This window comes from Solanum lycopersicum, chromosome 11 (genome assembly GCF_036512215.1).
Source record: "Solanum lycopersicum chromosome 11, SLM_r2.1".
Lineage (NCBI taxonomy): Eukaryota > Viridiplantae > Streptophyta > Magnoliopsida > Solanales > Solanaceae > Solanum > Solanum lycopersicum.
Genome location: NC_090810.1, coordinates 39,248,054 through 39,271,359, shown reverse-complemented (window position 1 = coordinate 39,271,359; position 23,306 = coordinate 39,248,054). Strand labels below are relative to the sequence as shown.

The 23,306-nt window shown below is 30.1% G+C and overlaps 2 protein-coding genes across 2 annotated transcripts in view; one reads left to right on the top strand and one right to left on the bottom strand.

The window, feature by feature from the left end:
• Positions 1 to 4,101: 4,101 nt before the first annotated feature.
• LOC101264395 (GDSL esterase/lipase At1g71250) lies at positions 4,102 to 6,501 on the top strand. Its single transcript, XM_004250771.5, has 5 exons — positions 4,102 to 4,393; positions 5,204 to 5,331; positions 5,423 to 5,665; positions 5,734 to 5,992; positions 6,072 to 6,501. Exons 1-5 carry the CDS (start codon positions 4,171 to 4,173, stop codon positions 6,296 to 6,298), a joined length of 1,080 nt encoding a protein of 359 aa, XP_004250819.2. The 5' UTR covers positions 4,102 to 4,170; the 3' UTR covers positions 6,299 to 6,501.
• Positions 6,502 to 10,428: 3,927 nt separating this feature from the next.
• LOC101244832 (phosphatidylinositol 4-kinase alpha 1) overlaps positions 10,429 to 23,306 on the bottom strand; it is a 42,191-nt gene continuing 29,313 nt past the window's right edge. Inside the window, exons 19-26 of the mRNA XM_004250677.5 lie at positions 23,064 to 23,141; positions 22,878 to 22,922; positions 22,216 to 22,388; positions 21,896 to 22,091; positions 17,615 to 17,755; positions 14,760 to 14,968; positions 11,082 to 11,243; positions 10,429 to 10,993 (exon numbers count right to left, since the gene is read on the bottom strand). Of these exons, the coding sequence (XP_004250725.2) occupies positions 10,735 to 10,993; positions 11,082 to 11,243; positions 14,760 to 14,968; positions 17,615 to 17,755; positions 21,896 to 22,091; positions 22,216 to 22,388; positions 22,878 to 22,922; positions 23,064 to 23,141 (1,263 nt within the window). The 3' untranslated portion in view covers positions 10,429 to 10,734. The remainder of the gene's footprint in view (positions 10,994 to 11,081; positions 11,244 to 14,759; positions 14,969 to 17,614; positions 17,756 to 21,895; positions 22,092 to 22,215; positions 22,389 to 22,877; positions 22,923 to 23,063; positions 23,142 to 23,306) is intronic.

The following is a 23,306-nucleotide window of genomic DNA, read 5'->3' as shown; positions in this document are numbered from 1 at the left end:
TCAATCTTGTATTATTTATAAATAAAACATGTATTAGATGTGTCTTATTAACTATTTTAGTTTGTATCACCAAGAAAATGAGTAATGTTTGCAATATGTATTACAAATGTATTATGCATATGTTATAAATGTATTACAAGTGCGTTACTAAATTATTTTTGTTGATATCACGAAAAAAAAGTGAAGTGTATTATGTATAATAAATGTATTGTTTGTGAATTCAATACAATTTTAATGCAATTACGAAACATATCTAATATAATTTTAATACAATCGCGAAAAACCTTTTTCGAGTTTCAATCTAATATTTCTCCTAAAATAAATTATAAACTTAACCAAATCCTCTTAAAATTGTGCTATAAATTTCAAAAGACATTTTCAATTACTTGTAAAAATAACCTATTCAAACTAAATACAAATTCGTAATATTCATATAATTAATTTAAAATTAAAATCTTTATAATGACCATTAATGTTGATCTCTTGTTTCTATAATTTTTAACATTTGAAATTTTAGTTGAGAACGTGATATTGTACATTTTTTAAAATTTTCTATTTCTCTTCTTATCATGTTTTTGAATAACATTAGTGAAATATACGCAAAAACAGATTCAAAACAATTATCTAAATGAAAAATTTTTTAAAAAAAAGGAAGAGGAAGAATGATACAGGAAGGACAACGAAGAAAAAGAAAAAAAAAGGAAGAAGAAGAAAAAAAAAGGAGGAAGATAAAAAAATAGACAGGAAAAGAGGCCAAGGATTCTAAAAAATTGTTGTTTAGTCACAAAATTTATATTGACATAAATGGTAAATATTTTTTTAATATTGCATATTTATGTGATTTACCTTTTTAGAATTAGCTACGGAAGCCCAAACAAATTGAAAGACATAAAAGATAAAACCCATATGATTTATTTGAGAGTTTCTTCTCTCCTTAAGGTTGTAGCTCCCAATTTTCTTTTTACCATTTTTGCTCAAACCGTTCCAATAAAACAAAAAAAGAAACTGTTTTTTTTTTGTTTTGTTTTTATTTTTATTTTACAGATAGTGTAATGGTTTAGTTTACATATCTTTTTTGATAAAACGATAAAATCTTTTTTATTTTTATTTTTAAATCTGAAATACTTTATGATTTAAGAGAGAATTTCTTTTTATTTTGCTTTCATTTTATTTAAAAAAAATATAGAATGTTTTCCAAAATTACTTCAACATTTTCTTTGAAATGTGTTTTAGAGACCACAAAAATAAAACAATAAATTTTAGATTAAAAAATAACAATTATTAAGTACTAATTCAAAATATTTCTTAATCAGTGTCATCAAACTAATTTTAATACCTAATTGGCTCACATATAAAAAAAATACATAGTTCTATATTTTCATGGATAATTAGAAAATCATTTATACCAATGTAAGATTATATATATCATTAATCTAAATCTTAATTATCTGATAGCATACATAATTCATAAAGAAAACTTTCATGTATCAAAAGTGAAAGAGTAGGATGAACCACATGAAATTTACTGGTCAGTCATGGTGGTCACAACATGTTTGAGGTCACCCCATATATATACCACAACCTAAATCATAATTTATTGAGGAGAGAATAAAGTGAAGTATTATTATATTTTCTATAAATGTTGTATTTTTTTTTATTTAATAACACAACATAACGTCTTTATAGTGAAATTACTTTGATTATGCTAAATTTAGAGTCAATTTCCTAAATGGTCATCCATGTTAAGAGAAATTTTCTTGAAATATCATTTATGTTTCATTTAGGACCAAAATATCGCTCAACTATCATTATTTTCCTCCAAATATACTTGACACTTTAAAATCATCACTCTCTCCTAATTGGCATGACATGTCACAAAAGTCTTTTTTTTAATGATAGACTAATTTAATTCATTGAACCTATTTAACTAAAATAATGATCATATTATTTTTAATTTATTAAGAATAAATTTTCCTACTTAAAATCTTTTATCATAATAAAACTTTTTTTTTATGTTATAAAGAATACATTTTTAAAATGCACTATAATTTTATCAATTTTGAATACTTATAAACACAAATATTCAAAAAAAAATATTAATATACAAATCATTCATGAACGCTAATTTTCATCAATTAATCATAAGTTGTATAATAAATCAATAATATTAAAGGTCAATGAACTATTACAATAATATTAATTGTCTATTTTTCAATTCATGCTTCGGTGTTATTTTGTTTTTTTTTTTAAAAAAAGAAGAAAGTGAATAATATTATATATTTTTATCCATTAGAAATACAAAATACCTCAAAAGTCTCCTTAAATTCTAGTTGATATGCCCTGTCATTAAATAATCATTTTAAAAAATAATTGTCCTATTTAATTCATCAAACTTATGTTTCTACAAAATAAATATAAATTACATGACAATTTATGATTTAAAAAGTCTAGTATCACCAAACTAAATTCAATTAAAAAATCTTTGTGTGCACTTATTACCTGATAATTTAAAATTTCTAATTAAATTATTTGAAATTTTAAATAATTTTTTAATAAAAGTATTTAGATAAAATTGTAAGGTTGACAAAAAATTGGTAAGAAAGAGAAAATTATTATTTAACTTTTTAAATTTTAATTTTTAAAATTTTAATTTTTAATTTTTGTTTTTATTCTTTTATTCTATATTATATTATATTATGACTTTTCATACAATTAAACAACAATAAATAAACTAACATTTAATTGAATTTACTAATTTAATTCGATAGTATATATATTATATGAGATTAATATACTGATAAATAAAGATCAAAATTTTATTTTGTATAAAGATTATTCACTTACTATTTTCTTTCTAAAAAAGATATTGTGAGTATATATGGATTTCAAAGCATTCAAATAATTATTTTTTAATATTTAATCGACCTTTAATATTATTGATTTATTATACAATTTATGATTAATTGAAGTAAATTAGCATTCATGAATAATTTGTATATTAATATTTTTAAAATGTATTTGTCTATAAGTATTTAAAATTGATGAGATTATAGTATGTTTTAAAAACTCATTCTGCATAACATAACAAAATAAAAAGTTTCATTATGATAAAAGATTTTTAAGTAAGAAAATTTATTCTTGATGAATTAATTTAAAAAAATAAAAATAATATGATCATTATTTTAGTTAAATGAATTAAATTAGTCTATTAATAAAAAAAGACTTTAATCACATGTCATGCCAACTAAGAAGTGTGATGATTTTTAAATTGTAAAGTATATTTGGAGGAAACAATGATAGTTGGGTGATATTTTGGTCATAAATGAAACATAAATGATATTTTAAGGCAATTCCCTTAACTTGATTGACCATTTAGGGAATTGACTCCTAAATTTAAAAAATCCATAATGGGTGGGCTCAAATTTTCCTACGGACCGAAAGTACAAGTAAAAAAAAGGAATAAATTTAGAAATCACATAGTTTTAATATAAAATTATAATTTATCTCTTTTTCGATTGTAATCAAATTAATTCCTTAAAAAGTAACATAAAGTGGATACATGAAAGAGTATCTCGGATACATTATAACATAAATCGGATACATACTATTTAGCTCGGATATATTAAAAATTAGATCATATACATAATATGTAGTTCGGATACATTAAAATGTAGCTCAAATACATTATAAAATAAATTGAATACATTAAATATTGACTCGGATATATTAATATTTAACTTGAATACATTAAAGAAATAAGAAATTTTAAATGTTTTTGGAAATAGAAGGAAATATTTAAAAATAAGAAAATATAAGACGTGTATTTTAGTAATTTTTGTATATTAAATGTTGAATTAATTAAAGGATATGCAAAAGTCATTCCAACGTTTAACAAAAAAAACATAATCACATGTAGCTTGCAGATATATACCATAATTTAATGACTTGAACTAGCAAACAAAGTCTAAATGAAGTAGACGTGATAAAATCAAAAAGAAGATATTAAAAATAGGAAAAGTTTGATAACTAAAGTAAGATTTTCTGCTAAACGGTTTCATAAAAATGTTGTGTTGTAACATGACAAGTTCATACCTCTTTCATCTTATATTATATTATGATACTGATATGGAAATATTAATCCCATCATGAAATTAACATCAAAGTGAAAAGATGAATATATCTTTGTTTCTTCTTCTTCTTTCTCTTGCGTTCTTTTCATCAATAAACGGTGCACCTACAGCTCTATGGATATTTGGTGATTCACTGGTTGATAATGGAAATAACAATTTCCTTAATACTATTGCTAAAGCAAACTACTTTCCTTATGGGATTGATTTCAGTAGAGGCCCAACTGGCAGATTTTCCAATGGCAAAACTTTTGTCGATATTCTTGGTAATTTTTCTTTCAAATATTTTGCACTTATGCTTAAAGTTGTCAATATGGGTTGACTCATTCCTCATAGAGATTAATTTATATATGTTTTGAAATTTAACGGGGCAGGACGGACTAACTTACTTTTGGTGTGGGTTAGAAAATGATCAGCCCAGCCCATAAGTATGTGGGCTACTGTCTTTGTCGGGCCAATCTTTTTTCTTAAAAGTATGTTTTTTATAATTTATAAAATGAAATTATAATTTAAAAATATTATCTCATGATACAATATTACATTGCGTTAACATTACTACTTATTGATTAAATTTACAAAAAAAATCATCTTTATAATATTTTTTGAGTTTAATTTCAAGTAAAAAACATAAATAACTAATAGAAATATTAAACTAATTGTTTTCCAATGATCATACTAAAACACATAATCTATGCTACCACCTTTGTAGTGATTCCCTACAAATTTTAATGAATTTTTATTTTAGGTAGAGTACATATTTTATAAACATATTTTTTTAAAATTTAAATTGTAATATTATAAAGTTTAAACATATTTTGAGTTTAGACTCTTGTTATTTTTTATACTCTATTTTATTTTTATTTGCCCCACAGGTCGGCTCTATCCATATTTCTCAAATCCCACAAATCGACAGACTTATTCAGGACGGGCTAAAAAACTTTTTTCTTAAATAGGCTCCAAAAATTTAAGGCTAGCCCTATCAAATCATTGGTTAGGCGAGGCCAACCCATATTGACGGCTATACATGCTTAAAAAATCAATATGGTTATCTATGTAATATTATGGTAAAATTGCAGGAGAATTATTAGGAGTGCCTTCTCCTCCACCATTTGCGAATCCAAGCACAAGAGGGGAAAGAATCCTAGGAGGAGTAAACTATGCATCTGCTGCTGGTGGCATCCTAGATGAAACAGGCAAACACTATGTAATATTATAGATGCGCTTCTATAGTTCGTCTTCACTTAATGAAACATTAGTTTCAAATAATAAACATATTCATATATTTATATATGCAGATGGATAGGTACACCTTGAGCCAACAAGTGATAAATTTTGAGAGCACATTAAGTCAATTAAGGACAATGATGAGTCCTGGTGATTTAAACACATATCTTTCAAGATCAATAGCAGTGATGGTGTTTGGAAGCAATGACTACATAAACAACTACCTCTTGCCTTCCCTTTATTCTACCAGCATCAACTACAATCCGCAACAGTTCTCAAACCTCCTTCTCAATCATTATGCTAGACAACTTGTGGTAAGCCGTGATTATTATACCTGTAGTCAAAAAATAAAAAGTCAAACTGAAATGACTTGTGTGTGCAGGCATTATATAGTGTAGGATTGAGGAAGTTCTTGATAGCTGGCGTAGGACCACTTGGATGTATTCCAAATCAGTTAGCAACAGGACAAGCACCTCCAGGAAGATGTGTTGATTATGTAAATCAGATACTTGGTAGTTTCAACGAAGGTCTCAGATCACTCGTCACCAGATTGAACAACGGTAGTCATCCTGGAGCAGTTTTTGTTTATGGCAATACATATGCTGCTATTGGTGATATCTTAAACAACCCTGCTAGATATGGTATAATATAAACATTCATTTTACATGATCAAAAAGCAAAGTATCATTATAATTTAACATTTATACTATATATATACAGGATTTAACGTATGGGACAGAGCATGTTGTGGAGTGGGGAGAAACCAGGGACAAATAACGTGTCTACCTTATCAATTTCCATGTCTAGACAGGAGCAAGTATATATTCTGGGATGCATTTCATCCGACGCAAGCCGTAGATGCAATCTTGGCACAAAGGGCATACTATGGACCTCCTTCTGATTGCTATCCCATGAATGTTCAACAAATGGCTGCTCTGAACTATTGATTATAAACTAAAATATAAACATTTTATTTTCTTTTTTATGTGTGTTTAACTTTATCGCTAAGAATGTAAACTGCTACTTTTCCTAAATCATGTTCAAGATTGAATAAATCAATACGAGTCCATAGTTATGCAAGTTGATTAGAACAATAAGTTTGAAAAAAAAAAAAAGAGTTATCAATAAAATTGTGTCACGATCTAAATTACATATCATGTTGGAACTTATTACTATATTCTTATCTAGATAGGAAAATTATCCTTACCATCTAACCAAGTATATGAAAATTTTGACTAAAAATCTTTTAAAATATTAAGCAGATACATTTAATTTCACACCCCAAATTAATGTGACAAAATACATCTTAATGTGTACGCGTGTTCCACATATAAGACCTCAAATCAACCTATAACACATCTAGTATAGCAATAGTAGTAGTAAAAATATGCCACAGTTACTAGTATTCATCATCGGTCGACTAGGGTTAGATCATGCAACATAAAATAGAAATTACAAGAACAACATGAATAATTTGATACCATTACTAACACCCTTATTTGTCTTCAATACTCCAATGTAAGGAAAAAACTTTAATCTATCCACATCAACTAAGCATTAACCCATCAAGTATATTTTCAATAAAATAGAAATATTAAGATAACCTAACAAACAAATATAACTAGTATAATATCATCATGTCCACAACTACCATCCTACAATTATTATGATAATTTATAGCATTCCCATAACAGCCAACAAATTTATACGATCACAACATAATCTCTTACAGAATCTACTACATTGGCCACACAAAATCGATTTAGAATACATACATCATAAATCAACACTAATTTGCAGAATTCAACTGCATTAATTTTGTATCTGACCCTAATTTCAAAAAGGATAAAACATATTGGATTACCTTTAATCTTCTTATTGAGACCTACATGAGTAAAATAGATATCAATATATCCAAATAATATGAAAGTCATAGTTTGTTTATCAGCCCTAAAAGTATGGGTGTACATGACCCAGATGGATCGGGTTTTTCAACTATCAAATCAAACTATTTAAAAATTTTAAATTTATAAACCAAACCAAACTAATAAAATTTTAGATTTTTTCGAATTTTTCAACCTCGTGTTGGTTCGGGATTTTCAAATACCAAACTAAATCATTGTGTCGAACTTTTAAATTTATAAATCAAACAACACTAATAAACTTCGGATTTTTCCAAATTTTCGGAATTTCTCGGTAAAGTTTGCATACAAACATATATTAACTTGTGTTTCAAATATTTCGTTAATCCAACCAAACCATAATTATCTAAGGTGTTTCTTAAAAAAATAACAAAAATATGAGATGAGTATTGACGATACAGAAATATTCAATAAAAAATAATAATGAAATCATCATATAAAATAAATATTATAAAGTCATAAAAAAATAATCAAATCATGCTAAAATAAGTTTAATAAGTATAAGTTACATTAGGAGTGTCTACTATTTGGATTAAACCGAAAAACCAAATCATATCAAACCGAATTCTAATTTGGATTGATTTTTTGGATTCTTGGGTTGATTTTGAATTTATACTTTAATTCATTTGATTTTTCGGTTTGATTTCAGATTTTAAAAAATGAAAATCGAAAAATCAAAAAAACTGAATTTTATATGTATATATACATATATACATATATATATATATATATATATATATATATATATATATATATATATATATATATATTATTTATGTTTCTAATTATTGACATAACCGATTATTAAAACCGAAAAAATTCAAACGAAAAAGAGAAAAACCAAACCAAATTTATTTTGGTTTGGATTGAGTTACACTTTTTCAAAACCAAAAATTGAAAACCCAAACCGAATAAGATAAAACCGAACCGAAAAAAACTGAATGCACACCCCTAAGTTACATTACTAAATATTTAAGGAAAATTAAAATTAGATTATCGATTTTAAGCTAAACCAATGTAAAACTAAAGAATAAATATTTAATATTATTGTTATCTTAGTGCTAAATTGATTTTTTTTTTGAATTAGTATTAATTTGATTTTGATTTAAGTTTTATTATAATTATCAATATCTATGAACTATAATATATGTTGGACCATTCCAAATTCTAAGTCTTAAACTTGAAATAATATATTAAAAGATAAAAACTATGAAAAAGTATAAGAAATATTTTTAAATGATATCAAAGTAAATATTTTTATGTATCAAATAAAATTTTAAATTACATATATAATATCGGGTTGGTTTAGTCTCGAGTTATTTTTTTTAGGTAAAATCAAACCAACCTAAATATAGTTGATTTTTTTCAATACCAAACTAAATCATTAGTCGATTTTTTTTTCAATTTGAATCAATTTACTATTTGATTCGATTTTATACACAATTACTGCATCTGATATGTCATTCCGTTCTTAATAAAATGGGGATTTTTAGACATTAGGGTTTACGAAATCCTCCAATAATGCACACCTAATTTATGAGAATAATGTTTGTTTCTATAAAACATTAATCATGTAAGCACCTAAGTTGTTCAAGCTATGCACATGTTTGACATTACTCTTGACTTGAAATGATTTACAGAAAGACTTTATATTATGAAATTTATCTCATGTCATTTGATATGGATTTCAAGGACATCATTAATCAAGAAAATAGAGTGGGTAGGGGTGTATAAGATTGGTTGGTTTGAGTTTTTTAAATACCAATCAAATAATTTGTGTCTTGTTTAAATTTATAAACCAAATCAAATTAGTAAAAGTCAGATTTATTTTCGTGTTTTTGGACCTCAGATTTTTTTCTGGTTGGTGTAGATATTTCAAGTACCAAATCAAATCATTTGTATCAAATTTTAAAATTTTAAATAAAATCAAACTAATAAACCTTGGATTTTTTCGAAATTTTGAATTTTTCCAGTAAAGTATTTTGCGAGCTATTGCATAGGTGTGGGGTTTTACCCTGTGCGCACCCAAAAGGGTAGCGGCTGCGCGGGTTTCTCTTGTCGTAAAGAAAACATATAATCAACTTGTACTCCAAATATTTCTTTATTCCAATCATAATACAACTATCTACGGTGTTTCTTAAGAAATAACAGAAAATGTGAGATGAGTGATGACTCGAAAATATATAATAATAATAATGAAATCATATAAAATAAATATTGCAAATTGATAAAACATAATGAAAGTGATTATAATTTAAAAATACTAAATCATGCTAAAATAAGTATAATAAATATTAATGACATGATTTAAACATTAACGAAAAAATAAATTTAAGTTTTGTATTTTAAATGTCTAAACTAATGTAAAACTAAAGAACAAACATTCAACATTATTGTCATTCTTAGTATTGAATTAATTATTTTGTTAGCATTAGTATTGATTTGATTTTGAATTGAGCTTTATTAGAGTACTAATATCTATGGATTATAAGCCTTTATTGGACCACTCAAAATTTCAAGTCTTAACGAACTTGAAAAAATATGTTACAATATAAAAATTATGAAAATCTATAAGTAATATTTAGAAATTACATCAAAATAAATATTTTTATGTATAAAATAAATTTAAAAAATTATATAATGTCGGGTTGATTTGATGTTGGGTTGATTTGTTTTAATTAAAACCAAACCAACCCAAGTATCATCAAAAAAAATTTCCAATACCACACAAAGTTAAACCAAATCATTGATCAATTTTTTTTTATTTGACTCAATTTGTGGTTCAATTCAATTTTTGGTTTGATTTTGAGCACCTGTAAATCTCTTTCTTCTACATTGTGTCTTTGCATGTCAATCCCAATATTTGATAATTGTGATACTCCTACTTCACTTGCAAATGTTTTCAGTCAATTTTTAGAAAATTATTAAAATTTGCTACAAGAAAATGTTTTCCAAGGACAAATTTTTCATCCAAAGAGGGAAATGTCTTTCCTCACTTTTAACTAAGTTAAATTTTAGCTTCACAATATTTACTCTCAATAGTTGAGACATTTTAACAAAGCTTAATCCACATGTTTGTCTACTGTTAATCTTTACTCTTCAATATAGAAAGAAAATGTGTTAACAGAAGTCATGTAGGTGGATGGAGTCTCAAATTCCCATTTCAATGGATACTTGCCATTTCAAAATACAACCACGGACAGCTATAGACAAGTTTAGTTGACTTTTGCACGCTAATTAGTATATGAAATATTAGACCAAAAATAAAACAAAATAATCACAAGCAACTCTTCATTTAATGTTTCTAAAGAATCCCTTGCAGATTCACACTGCTACCACCAACCCACCCACAGAAAAGAAAAAAGAATTTCACCTATATGATACAGACATTTCCATTCTCATAACATTACAAGTGAACAGAATAGATAGTTTATGTGAAACTCTGCAGCAATTCTCAGTACTCACTTTTCGATGCCCTGCTGCATATATTGTATCAAATCATACCCAGCAGTCGTCCACTTATTGTATGCGTCACTACATGCACGAATCATGTAATTGGCTGCTTCACGTTCACTCATCTCAGGATGAAATCTCTTCCGAAGATTTCCTATAGGGTCACCCCTACTAAAGCAAGGTAATCCACTATCTAGCATCATCAAAACTGTATTTATAATACCATCCATGTAGCGACGTGCAGCGAGGTAACCCTTGACACACAAGCTGGAAAACAATCAATCCAGTCTTAGCATAAGAAAAAAGAGAATAATACCTAAAGGACAGTGCAAATGGCCCAAATAAGACCACTGACCTTACAAACAGGTGCCATGTCTCGCTTTTCATTGCTCCAGATGGGTCGATTAATTGGGTCATCTCATGACTCAGCTTGAAGTGAGCACTTTCAAATCGCATATTTCCACCAGGAGAAATTTCCAGGATAAAACCAAAGTCAATATGGACAAGCCTACCAGCACTGCAGAACAATGTGAAGAAGACATTCATAAGCTGAATCGATATTACCAGACCAGTAATGATAAGCTTGAAAAGATGTCTATTTGCTTCTTTTGGGAAATAGAAGAAGTCTTTCTTCTAAAAATCATCAAAGTAAGATCCATCCCAGTTCTTGGTTTCTGATGTTGAGCCCCCAGATTTTGTTGTCAGTTTGAAGACTTGGGCATGCAAGGGGGTGTTAATTGTCTCACATTAGTGGGATGTAAGTTTCTTGGTCTTGGGCAATCCCCACCTCATGAGCTAATTACTTGGGTTGAGTTAGGGCCAATGTCTATTTCAAGCATATTAGAAACTCTTGCTCTTTAAGTGATAATAAAGTAGTGGTACTTTTGCAATTATTCATTTTGAAGTATGAGGATCCTACTCATATTGATATTTTGCTTGAATATAGATGGTTTGTTACTTTTATTGATTGTTGTACTAGGGTGACTTGGGTTGTATCTGCTAATGGACAAAAGTGAGGTCTTCTGTCATTTCATAAGATAATTTGAACTCAATTTGATGTTAAGATTAAAATCTTGCAAACTAACAACGACACATGATACAGGGATAAAAGATTTGGTGTTTATGTGAAATTCAATGAGATAATCCATCATACTAGTTGTCACTATACTAAAACACACAATGGAGTTGCTAACAGAAAAAATTGGCATTTGTTAAAAGTGGCAAAATCTGTAATGTTCCATGAATCTACCAAGATCTCGTTCTAGTTATTGCCTATCTTATCAATAGCATGAAACTTAAAACCCTCCATTTGCAGATACCTCTAGAGGCTTTAAAGGATGTGAACATATATAACAGAACTAAGGAATAGGGACAAAAGTACCCCTAACGTATGGAAAATGGTTGCCAGATACCCTCCGTCCAACTATTCGTCTAAAAATACTCCCAACCTATTTTTATTTTTTTGCTCCAGGATTACCCCTCAAACTAACACCCTAAACTTGATGGTCTTTTCCTATTAAAAAAACGCACATGACTTATTATGATGGGCGCCACATATATTATTTCATTTTAAATTAAAGTCGCTCACTTTGAAATCCAACCCATTGATATGATGATGTTTAAGATATGTATATACATCCATATACACAGCCGTATAATTTTTATACAATGTACGAGTCTTCCTAAAAGAATTGAATTTTTTTTTCAATTTCGACAACTCAAATCTCCTCTAAACATTCCAAAATTTTAGATATGAGTTCCTCTCGATGTTTCAAGTCTTTTGAATATTATTCGCTCAAAACAATTCACATTCAGGTCAAATTTAAAAATTAAAGCTTCAAAGCTCTTCAATAGCAGATTACAATAGACATCAACTTAAATCTTCCTCTAAACAGTTCACATTTTATATATGAGTTTCTGTTAATGTTTCAATTCTTTTGCTATACTATTCACTCGAAATGATTCACATTTCCGGTAAGTCAAATTTTAAAATTTAGGACAGTGTTGGACAAGAACGATAAATGGGGGTTTTGCTCAAAATTGATTCTTGTTTGTTCTTCTTGTTTTGCTGTAAGTATTGTTTAAGTTGAAACTTTATGATAAAATTACCAAGAAAGACGTAAAAGAAATTAAACAAAGAATAAAGGAAAACAATGGAGAAAATAAGAAAACAGAGAAGAATAATGCAAAAACAAAGAGGAAAATAAGATTACATGGCTATATCTATTAATAAAGTACTCCCTCTGTCCCATTTCATGTGTCACCCTTTCCTTTTGAGTCTGCCCCGAAAAGAATCTCACCTTACAATAATTAGAAACAATTTCACTTTAAAATTCTTCTTATACCCCTAATGAAATCCCAGCCACAAATATCTAAGGATTGGTTTACACCACAAGTTCCAAAAGTCTTCCTTTCTTTATTAAACACCATACCAAGTCAAAGGGTGTCACACAAAATGGGGCGGAGGGAGTAATAATTAGACCATTTTTTGTTATACTAATGACTGAAGGGTCATTTTATTCAATTTTCCCTTGTTTAAATGAAAAGGGCCCAGAATTTAATTTAAACAGCGGGGCTGGTCCAAAGGTCCTAAACAAACCCCACTTTGTTTACTTACAAGGTGTTTGGATTAGCTTAAAAGTTAGTTAAATCTACTTTTAAGTCAGTCTTTGACTTCTGAAAGTGTTTGGCAAATGTAAAAGTAACTTATAATAAGTAAAAAATTGACTTAAAATAACTTGGGAAGTGTTTGACAAGGTTAAAAATAAGTCTAAAATGACTTAAATTAAGTTAAAAACCAAAAATAGGCCTCCCCCTACTTTTTATTTTGACTTAAAAACTACTCTATTTAAAGCCAATCCAGACGGGCTCTTACCCTTTCACCAACTTTACTGAGCAATGTCTTTATCAGAATATTTTTGCTTCTCACTTCGGTCAATTAGCAATAATTTTTCTGTGGACTTCCGGAAATCTGTGCACAGATTTTCCTTATTTTGAGGTGGTCTTTAATTTAATCCCTCAAATCGTTGGTCTTCAATTTTTTACTTTGTTTCTCATTTATGAAAAATTATTTGGCAAAGTACCCTTAACTATGACCTAATTTCGCGAGGCAAAAGTTTAAAAAACTTTAGCCTGGTTGACAAAGATTTTAGAGAACTTAACCTCTATCAGCATACACTTGCATGAATAATTTATGCTTTGTAAGGCATAGCTTGTGTCTTGTGATTTTTTTTTCAAAAGCTTAGAGAATCTTTGCCTTGTCGAGCAAAGGTTTAGAGACTGTATCAGATTTTCATCATATTTAGCTTAAATATTTTTGTGCATGCATTCTCAGAATTATGCCGTGTGTTTTTAAATATAAAACATTTATCTTATTTAGCTTTAAAATGAAAAATTCATCTTAAGTTTGTTACAGTAAAAGAGATTTTATTTCACTTAAGCAAATATCACTTATATATTGTAAAATATTAAAGTTATCTTCATTTAAATTCATATATAAAATATATATTTTCAAGTGATTAAAAAAAAATTAATTAAAAATATGTAATTCAATAGTGAAGTGAACATTTTAAGAGAAATAAAAATATAAATAAACATAAGATTAGTCAAATAAATCAACCTATAATATATTCAGAAATAAAAATTATATTAGTATATTTTAATTTTTAATGGAGAAATATATAATCATAAAAATAATGAGTAGTGAAGGTTGGGAATGTTATTATAAATGGTATTAAAATTATTTGAATTTACATGTATGTAAAAGTGATGTATAAATGAGGATTTAAGAAGGTATTTTTGTTATTTTACATTTTTACCGCGGGATTAGTTATCCACACACAAGTAGGGATAACTTATCCCGGTCATAATTATTAATCCTCGGACAAGTTATCCCACGCTTTGCAACCAAACAAAAAACTGAGGGTATAAAAACTTATCCTATGATTATTTTTCCTTATCCATCACACCTAACGGCCCATTAGAGTGTAACTTCGCAGCCAATGGTACTATGACAGAGGACAGAGGTAATTACCTGTCAATCAGAAGGTTCCCATTATGTCTATCCTTAGGTTGAAGCAACAAGCTAGCAACTGCATAACCTGCACTGCTTACGATGAAATTCTCACGAGCAGCTTCAAAACCAGGAGAACCAACAGGTCCATAGTCCTGTTGGAAAATTTCATATAGACCACCATCAGTCGTCTCACCCATCTGACTTCTGCTCCGTGTGTTGGGTACGACCTGCAAAAGGGACAGACATGAAAAGATTTTGGAGGTAAGAAGCCTGTCATGACCACATAAAACTAAGTGATCTCATCACCATTGTATACACATAATATCATCTTTCTTCTGTACTGTAAAGTAGAAGATACCACCATGTATCGCATTCTAGGTTCTCTCACCAAGAAAATTCATATTTATACACAAAACAACTCTTTAATTATCATCCAATACAAAACAAATCACTGTGTTCATAATTGCTTAATGCATAAGAACCAAAAATTAATAGCTAAATATTCTATATATTACACAGATAAATCCAAGATATGAGGAAACTAGAAGAAGATGGGAAAGCTTATGCTACGCATTTGTTACGGCAACACAATTCAGTAACCAATATTAGACACTATGCTGTAGGTGAGCGCAGCATCCCTTTAACAACCTACTGCATTCAAGCCTTCAATTATGTTATAAGATTCAGCAGACAGTTTAATTTTCCTCAATGCACTCTAAGGTGTCCCAACTGAATATATAAATTTATCAGTTGTTACTTGTTACCACACTAGAGCCCTCTTTAACTAACAACACAATATTACGTGTGAGTAATTTGACATATTTTGCACTTATCGATAAACAAAAAGAGGATGATTTGGAGAAATCTAGGAATTTGTGCATAACAGATTTTTGGTCAAATTACTACCTTGGTTATTTCAAATATTCAGACTCCATATTTTTTAGCGGATGACATGAAATGTACATGCAACGCACAAAAGTAAAATAAGATGGCTGAAAAGGAGGAGTGTTCTGTAACATGAAGATTGTTCTGTAACATGAAGATACCTAAAAAAGTGATAGGCACACTCTACATATCAGATGTAAGATTAACAATATTAAATAGGACTAAATGTCAGGCATTCAAGGCCCAACACACCCAAAGGATGAATGCCATTAAAATGTGGATGTTAAGATGGCTGTATGGACATACATTATTAGGAAGATTAGAATTATCAAATTCGAAAGAGACTGCAAGTAGTACATATAGAGGATAAACTACGAGAAGGTTGATCTTGATCCATGTGCTTCATAGACCTCCATATGCATCAGTTAATGTGTGTAACATGATGATTGAAGACACTAAAAATGAACATGTGACCTAAAATCAAATGAAAGTAACCTGCATCAGAAAACCTACAAACTCAAGAATCAATGTGTGAACTTAGCACACATTTTATATAAAAAATACCTACTACTTGAGATTAAAACTTAGTTGTTTGCAATGTGCTTTTTCTTACGGTTGGTCCAGTGTTTGTAATGTGCTTTTTCTTAGTCTGGTGACATAATTGTATGTCAGTGCAGGGATAAACAAGGATAAGTGTGAGACTATAAGAATCTGTGGTTTTCCTTAAGTGACAATTAATCTAGTATTGAAAGAAACTGTAACCAAACAAGACTACTGGCTTATCCATGAAAGACTAGAACCACTGGCATTTCTATTTTTCATTTTGAGTGTCAACAAAAAAAGTTCATACCTCAAACTTGACAAATCTGGCATATGTAATTTTGAGTTAGTTTTTTATTTTTCTCATCATACATAATCCCTACAAGCTTCTTATATAAGTTGGGAGACTAAATAGGTCCTTAGACCAACAATTACGGATACCAACAACATTAATTTTTCAACAACTTCCCTCCAACAGGGACAAAAGTTGTACTATTCACTATGCAAAGTAAAAGCCACATAAAATTTTTACTTGAATTTGTTATCCTAAATGGTAGCACAACTGGATTCACATACTCTACCACAAAGCTACAAAATTTCAGCATATCCTTAATGTTTTATTATTTCTCAATCTTTTGTCAGAAGTATAAAAAACAAAAAAAGGAGGTGGTTGTGTGTAGGTGTGCTTTTGTGTGTATGTGTGTGTGTGTGGGGGGGGGGGGGTGCAGAGCACAAAAGGAAAATGTAGACAGCCTACCCTAATGCAAGCATCAGTGACTGCCTCCACGGCTTGAACCTGTGACCTATAGGAAACAACTATAACGTTACTCCATGGCTCCCCTCCTCATTCGTCAGATGTATCTTGGGAAAAATGAATGTTAGAGATCATTTTGAAAAAGTGTAGTTTGACATAAGAAGATGAACCTGGCATTTGGAAGGGAACTAATGACCGCAGGGTAGTTTGCTGGCCCATAAGTTACAATAGGAAAGGAGTCGTAGGCATAAAATGTCTGACAATTCAAGAGCTTAATCAATTTCTTATTCTTTTCTTTCAATTTATTCATAGTTTTCCTAGAGTCTCCAAGTTTGTCTTGATATTTTCTATGTACTCCATAATCAGAACATTCCATGTTATGATCCCTGAAGGGAGCATTCACAATCTGATGCCAGTAAAATAATCTTATCATACAAAAAGAGGCCCATATGGTCAGCAATTGATTTGGGTAAAACTTAGTTGCTTTTTTTCTTGGGTAAAACTTAGTTGATCGGTGATGGCTTGTTTTCATCTCCAAGAATCTTTTTTCTCCACTTCAATTGATTTCTTTTTACATCAACTTCCATTTTCTTTTTTTTTTTTAGATAAGTTGTCAGTTTACAGAAATTTCACATATGAAAACTGCACGCTGAAAGCACATGAAACCATAAGCAGATGTCATACAAGGATTCACCTCAATTATTCCTCTTTCTGGGCCAGTTGGGAGAACTCCATAAGGAAATAAATAAAGACTAAGCCCAACAGCTTCAAAGATATCTTTCAGAAGTGAAATAACTTGTAAAGCAAGAACGTCTTGCCGACAATCATCTCCAACCTATGCCAAAGAAAACAAAATTTAGCCATATGTAAAGTAGCATAAACAAGAAATGAGCCAGTTAGCATACTGAATCTATGGAAAAGGTTGTAGATTCTTTTTTTTATATAGTAAGAACTGGTGATGCTCTACCTAATATACTTAAGTTTCTAGATTATATAGGTTACCCAATTTCACATGGTATAAGATCAAAGATAAATCCTGGTTTCATGTTTAAAACCCAATTGTTATTGAAATTCTTTTATGCATTTGGCCCAAGAAAAAAGAATCAGATGTACGCATAAAATAACAAAAGTGTCTTGTGTAAGAGCATTTAAAAAATTACATGAGATGATAAACATTTATAGAAAACTATTATTCCACTGTTTCATTTATGTGAAGATGTTTCATTAGTACTAATCTAAGAAAGAAAGACTTGAATTTGTGGTCTTACACATGACGTGACATTTCCATGGCTATAAGATCATTTCATTAGGGGTAAAATGAGAAGATTAAAGTCAAATTGTTTCTAAATATAGAACTACGCCCTTTTTGGAACAGACAAAGGAAAAGAGCGTGACATAAAATAGAATAGAAAGAGTAGTACCAACAGGAAAGATGTCAATAATACATAGAGTCCGAATAAGCATGGGACGGCTTATTAATTGCATAAATTATTCAGGATTGTAGTTCCCATGTCAAGTTTATCTACACACAGAGCTCAAAACTGAAGCTATTAATGACAAATTTTACATCCTATTTCTCAAAACTGAGGTATCAGTAACATAAGAAAAGTAACTAAAAATTTTCAAAAAAAAAAGAAGAGAAAAGTAACTACTTCTTCTTGAAACTGAAAGAAGAGAGACCAATTTCCCAAATCCTCTATAATAAATCAAATTGCATTGTTACTATAAAGATATTCTAAAACCATTTAACTTCCTAAAATGGAAAACCTTAATTTAATTTTTATCATCATAGATGTGAAAGTTCTATTGGATTCACCATAATACTTGCGAATAAACATAAGAAGTCTATTGTATTATCTAGCAGTGGTTGTAAACAAAAATAACACTATTCTAAATCTACATTGACCTTTAGTACTTCAAAATCTGTCTGCTTTTTCCCGCAGGACTTTTTACTGAAGCTACAACACCCTCTTAAACTCATAACAACAAAATTATAGCAACCACCTTTTTCTATGATCAGAGACTCAACATTAGGTAGCTTTAAATACATCAGACATTTGACTTTATCCTTGCACACTCGCCTGACCATAAATTGATGCAATCCACGAAACCTCAAAGGAACACACAAATTAATAAGGTCAAAATTTTGGAGCATTCTTCTCTCGAGCTCCTTCCACCTGTATTACTTTTGCAGTTCATTTTCCTGAATTCTGCTAGAGCTGTTGATGTTGGCAGTATGGTAGGCATCAACTCAAATAATTCTGGAAGAGACATTTTATACTTTGTCTGACTCTGCCAGAATTGGTAGTGTGTTGTATGAAATTCTTCTTGGAGCAAGACCAGTTTCTGGAGTTAAAATTATCAAATATGTTTCGATATATCTGATTGTGCTTCATTTGTGTAAAAATAGGAATAGGAGCAGAATTTGTATTTAGCATCCTATATGAAAAAGGATTGGTATGGAATAAACAATTCAATAATACTTTCCCAAGTCTTTATCTCTCACATGGTAAGTATTAGAACATTGATGAGAAACTTCCGGGGGGGGGGGGGGGGGGACTCAATCAGACAGATCACCGAGCGTCAATTTCCAGCGACTGTTAGAGCTAATTTGTGTCATCTTATGTTTTGTAGGTGTTGTGCGAAAACTAATACTAACACGAGTTTCCTAAAGTTCAGGCGACATCTAGCTAGATCTGGTAATGCGCCGGGCCCATGAAAGAGATTTTCTGGTAAATTAATTTGAGCTGTTCTTTTACAATTGAAGTTTTCCAAGTCTTCGAGCAGTTCCTACCAGATTTCTTCAGATTTTGATCGCCAGATTAGGGTTCTGTCACTATCAGATTGGGTTTTACCAGCGATATCTTCCTCTTCTGATGTGTTTCGAGTCACATTTTGCATCTTGCTATTTTGTTGTCATATTGTTCGTGCAATCCTACTTCAAAAACATTTCTTTTGAGTCGAGGGTCTGTCGAAATCAGTCTCTATCAGGGGTAAGGTTTGCATAATCCTATCCTACCCTCCCCAGACACCACTTGTGGGATTACACATGTATGTTGCTGTAACGCCATTATATTTTACATTCTAAATATTCCCAGGCTGAAAATAGACCCATTTCATCTTTGTAAGCCTCTAATGTGCCTAAGCCATCACTGTCATAGTACCCATTTGACCTAACAATTTTCTACCCCTTTTACCCCAATTGGTGATCTCTGACAACTATTCTTACATCAGTCATTGCAGAAGAGATGAAGAGAATATACTTAGGGGTCGTGCATCTGATGGATAAGCGGAGTTAATCCTGGGATAAATTTTGAGCACCCTTTAATCCTTTGTTTGGTTGCATAATATGGGATAACTTATCCCGGGATTAATAATTAGTCCTGGGATAAGTTATCCCTACCTTTGGGTGGAATAGTAATACCGGGATAACTTATCGCGGTATAAGATAGATAAAATGACAAAAGTGTCCCGTTAAACTCCTTTTATACCTCATTTTCTATACCCATGTATAACCATATATTATTTTTAATATCATGTATAACAATAGTCATAACCTTCCCTACTCCTTATTTTTATTATAATAATTTTTCATTAAAAAATTACACTATATATAAATATAATTATATTTATGAATTTATTTGACTAATTCTTGTGTTTATTTATATTTTAATTTAATTTCCTCTATCGAATTACATATTTTTTATTTATATTCTTTTAGCCATTTGAAAATTTATATTTTAAATCTCAATTAAAATGAGAGATAAAACGGGGTGGCCCAATGGTTTAGGCTTGGGACTTCCATGTTGGAGGTCTCAACTTCCAAACTCCTTGCCAGCAAAAGCAAGGGGTTTGCCTTCTGGGTAGAGTTGGGTTAACTCTCCTATGTGGTTTGCGAGCTATTGCATAGGAGCGGGGTTTTGCCCTGTGCGCACCTAAAGGGTAGCGGCTGCGAGTTTCCCTTGTCATAAAGAAAAAAGAGAGATAAAACGAAATGCTACAGTATTGAATACAAGCTTCCTGTGCAGTTTTCTCTGAAATTAGTTTATGTTGGTATTCTTTTTAGCTAGATCTGTTGTGTATGTTTATTTTTTTGTTATCTTCTGTTCCATTAACGCTAATTTTTGTGTATGTTTATTTTTTGTTATCTTCTGTTTCATGTACGCTAATTTCAGGAAGAATTCTTTTGTTACTTCATATAAATTCTCAAGGAAATAGTAACATGAAATATGATTAAAAATGAAGATAACTTAAGTATTTTACAATTTAAGAATTATGTGTGTGTGATAATAAATTATTTTGTACTTTAACAAATTTAAGATGAAAAGTTTATTCTTAAATACATTTGGTACAATTATGGAAATGCACACAAAAACAACTTAAGCTAAATAAGACAAAAGTTTTATCTTTAAGAATCAATAACTAAAGCTTGAAAAGAAAATATATAAAAAAAACTAAATAAATTGAAGGGTGTTTTTGTAAACAAATAACTTATCCTTAGAATTTATATGATGGATATTATAATGAAAGCAATTTACCAAACAGGCAATAAAAAATAATCTCAGCATAACTTATCCCATCCTAACTTATCCCACCATAACTTGTATTCAAACCAAATGATCCCTTAAGATATAATAAAAGAGGACCAGTCTATACTATAAGATAAAAGGTCATACTGAACATTTAAAACAAATTAGAGTACGTACCTTACTAATCATTAATTACCATCAAAGGGAACTAACTGAAAGAAGACTTTAAGAGAAGAAGAAATGCCTTTAATTTTAACTGAAAGAAGACTTCAAGAGAAGAAGAAATACCTTTAATTTTAATATATACTAGTTGCTAAACATAACGATCTGGAGGGGAGAACTAGTGGATAGAATGTATGACAATACAGATATTTCGTCCAAGATGAAAATATATAAAAATCAAGATGACGATGAAGGAAAATACACCTGTATCCCCCGTATCTTACCTTGAATATACAAGCTTGGGGTTTTATGTCATTTTGATCGCCGTCTTGATCTGCCACATTAAATGTGATCATAATAGGAACCTTGGCAGCTGATTGCAAGGGAATTCCACTATCAACCTGAATCCCTTTCACGATTTTATTAGGAGCAGTAGGTAGATACAGATCATCTCCTTGCATCTCAATTTTCTCAAGCTCCCTAGAAATCAAAATTTTGAGGTTTATTTCGAGATACACAAGTGTCCAAAGGCACAACATTTAAGCATATTTACTAACAAATCAAAATATATAAACTATTAAATCTTGGTGCACAATTTATTCACCTCCGAATACCAGCTCTTCGCTCCTCCTTGGGAAGTGGATAAAGTGCGCCAGATATAGACGTGACCTTATCAAAGAAATCAAACTCTCTTCGAAACACATCACTAGCCTTTTCATTGAACCCATCAATTATTCGTTGCCTCACAAGAGGAAGTAGGGCCAAGAATGCAGCATGCTGAACATAAAATATAAAATATTAACAGTTATAAAGGGAAAATAGAAATTAAGAAAAAAATCTTTTTACCACTGTGTGACGTTGTGTAAGAAATTTATCATGTGAAACAGCTACATGAAACACAATATTTGTTGCCTTCAGCAAATGTGGTACCTCTTCAACATAAGGTGACTGAGTGAATCACATGCCAACATGTGAGGGTTTCAGAGAGAGAGACAGAGAATAGAAATAGTGAATCTCTCTCTCTCTCTCTCTCTCTCCAAGTCAAATTGGTTTAGAGGTATTACAGTGGTGTTAGTCAATAGCTTAACTAAAGGAAAAATTGTGTTTGTTATCTGAAAATGTAAAGTTTGGAGCTTCCAAATAAATCTTCTTCAATACGGAGTTTGTGCACAGCATGCTTATGAAAGAGGGCCAGATAAGACTGATGAGATAAAGGTGCATTAGATACTTTAATAGCAAGAGGTATCAGCTGAAAAAATTATCTACCTTTGCAGAAGAATCTTTCGCCCCCTCTGGCTCACAAGTCTCACCCTGCAGGATTTCTTCAGGTTAGTGGTCATCATAGAGAACTAAACCTATATCCATGATAAAGCAAGAGGAGACATATTTTTATCATACAAAGACAGCCATCTATAAACAAGAAACAAAAATACAAAAGCAAAAGCTTCCCACCTGCAGATTCCATATCAGAATATGAGCAAATATGTCACTCCTTTGAGTAGCTCTGAGCAAGTATCCTTCCACCAATTTCTGCATGAATTAAATTCATATGATTAGGGTCAATCACTCCTAGTATATGAAGGACGATTAAGCATCCTTTGTCATTGTTGCACACAATGGATGGGAGTCCAGAAACTCAAGGTACTATGGAAACTACATCGAGCTGAAAAGCCATAGTGATTTCTACTGTTTAAT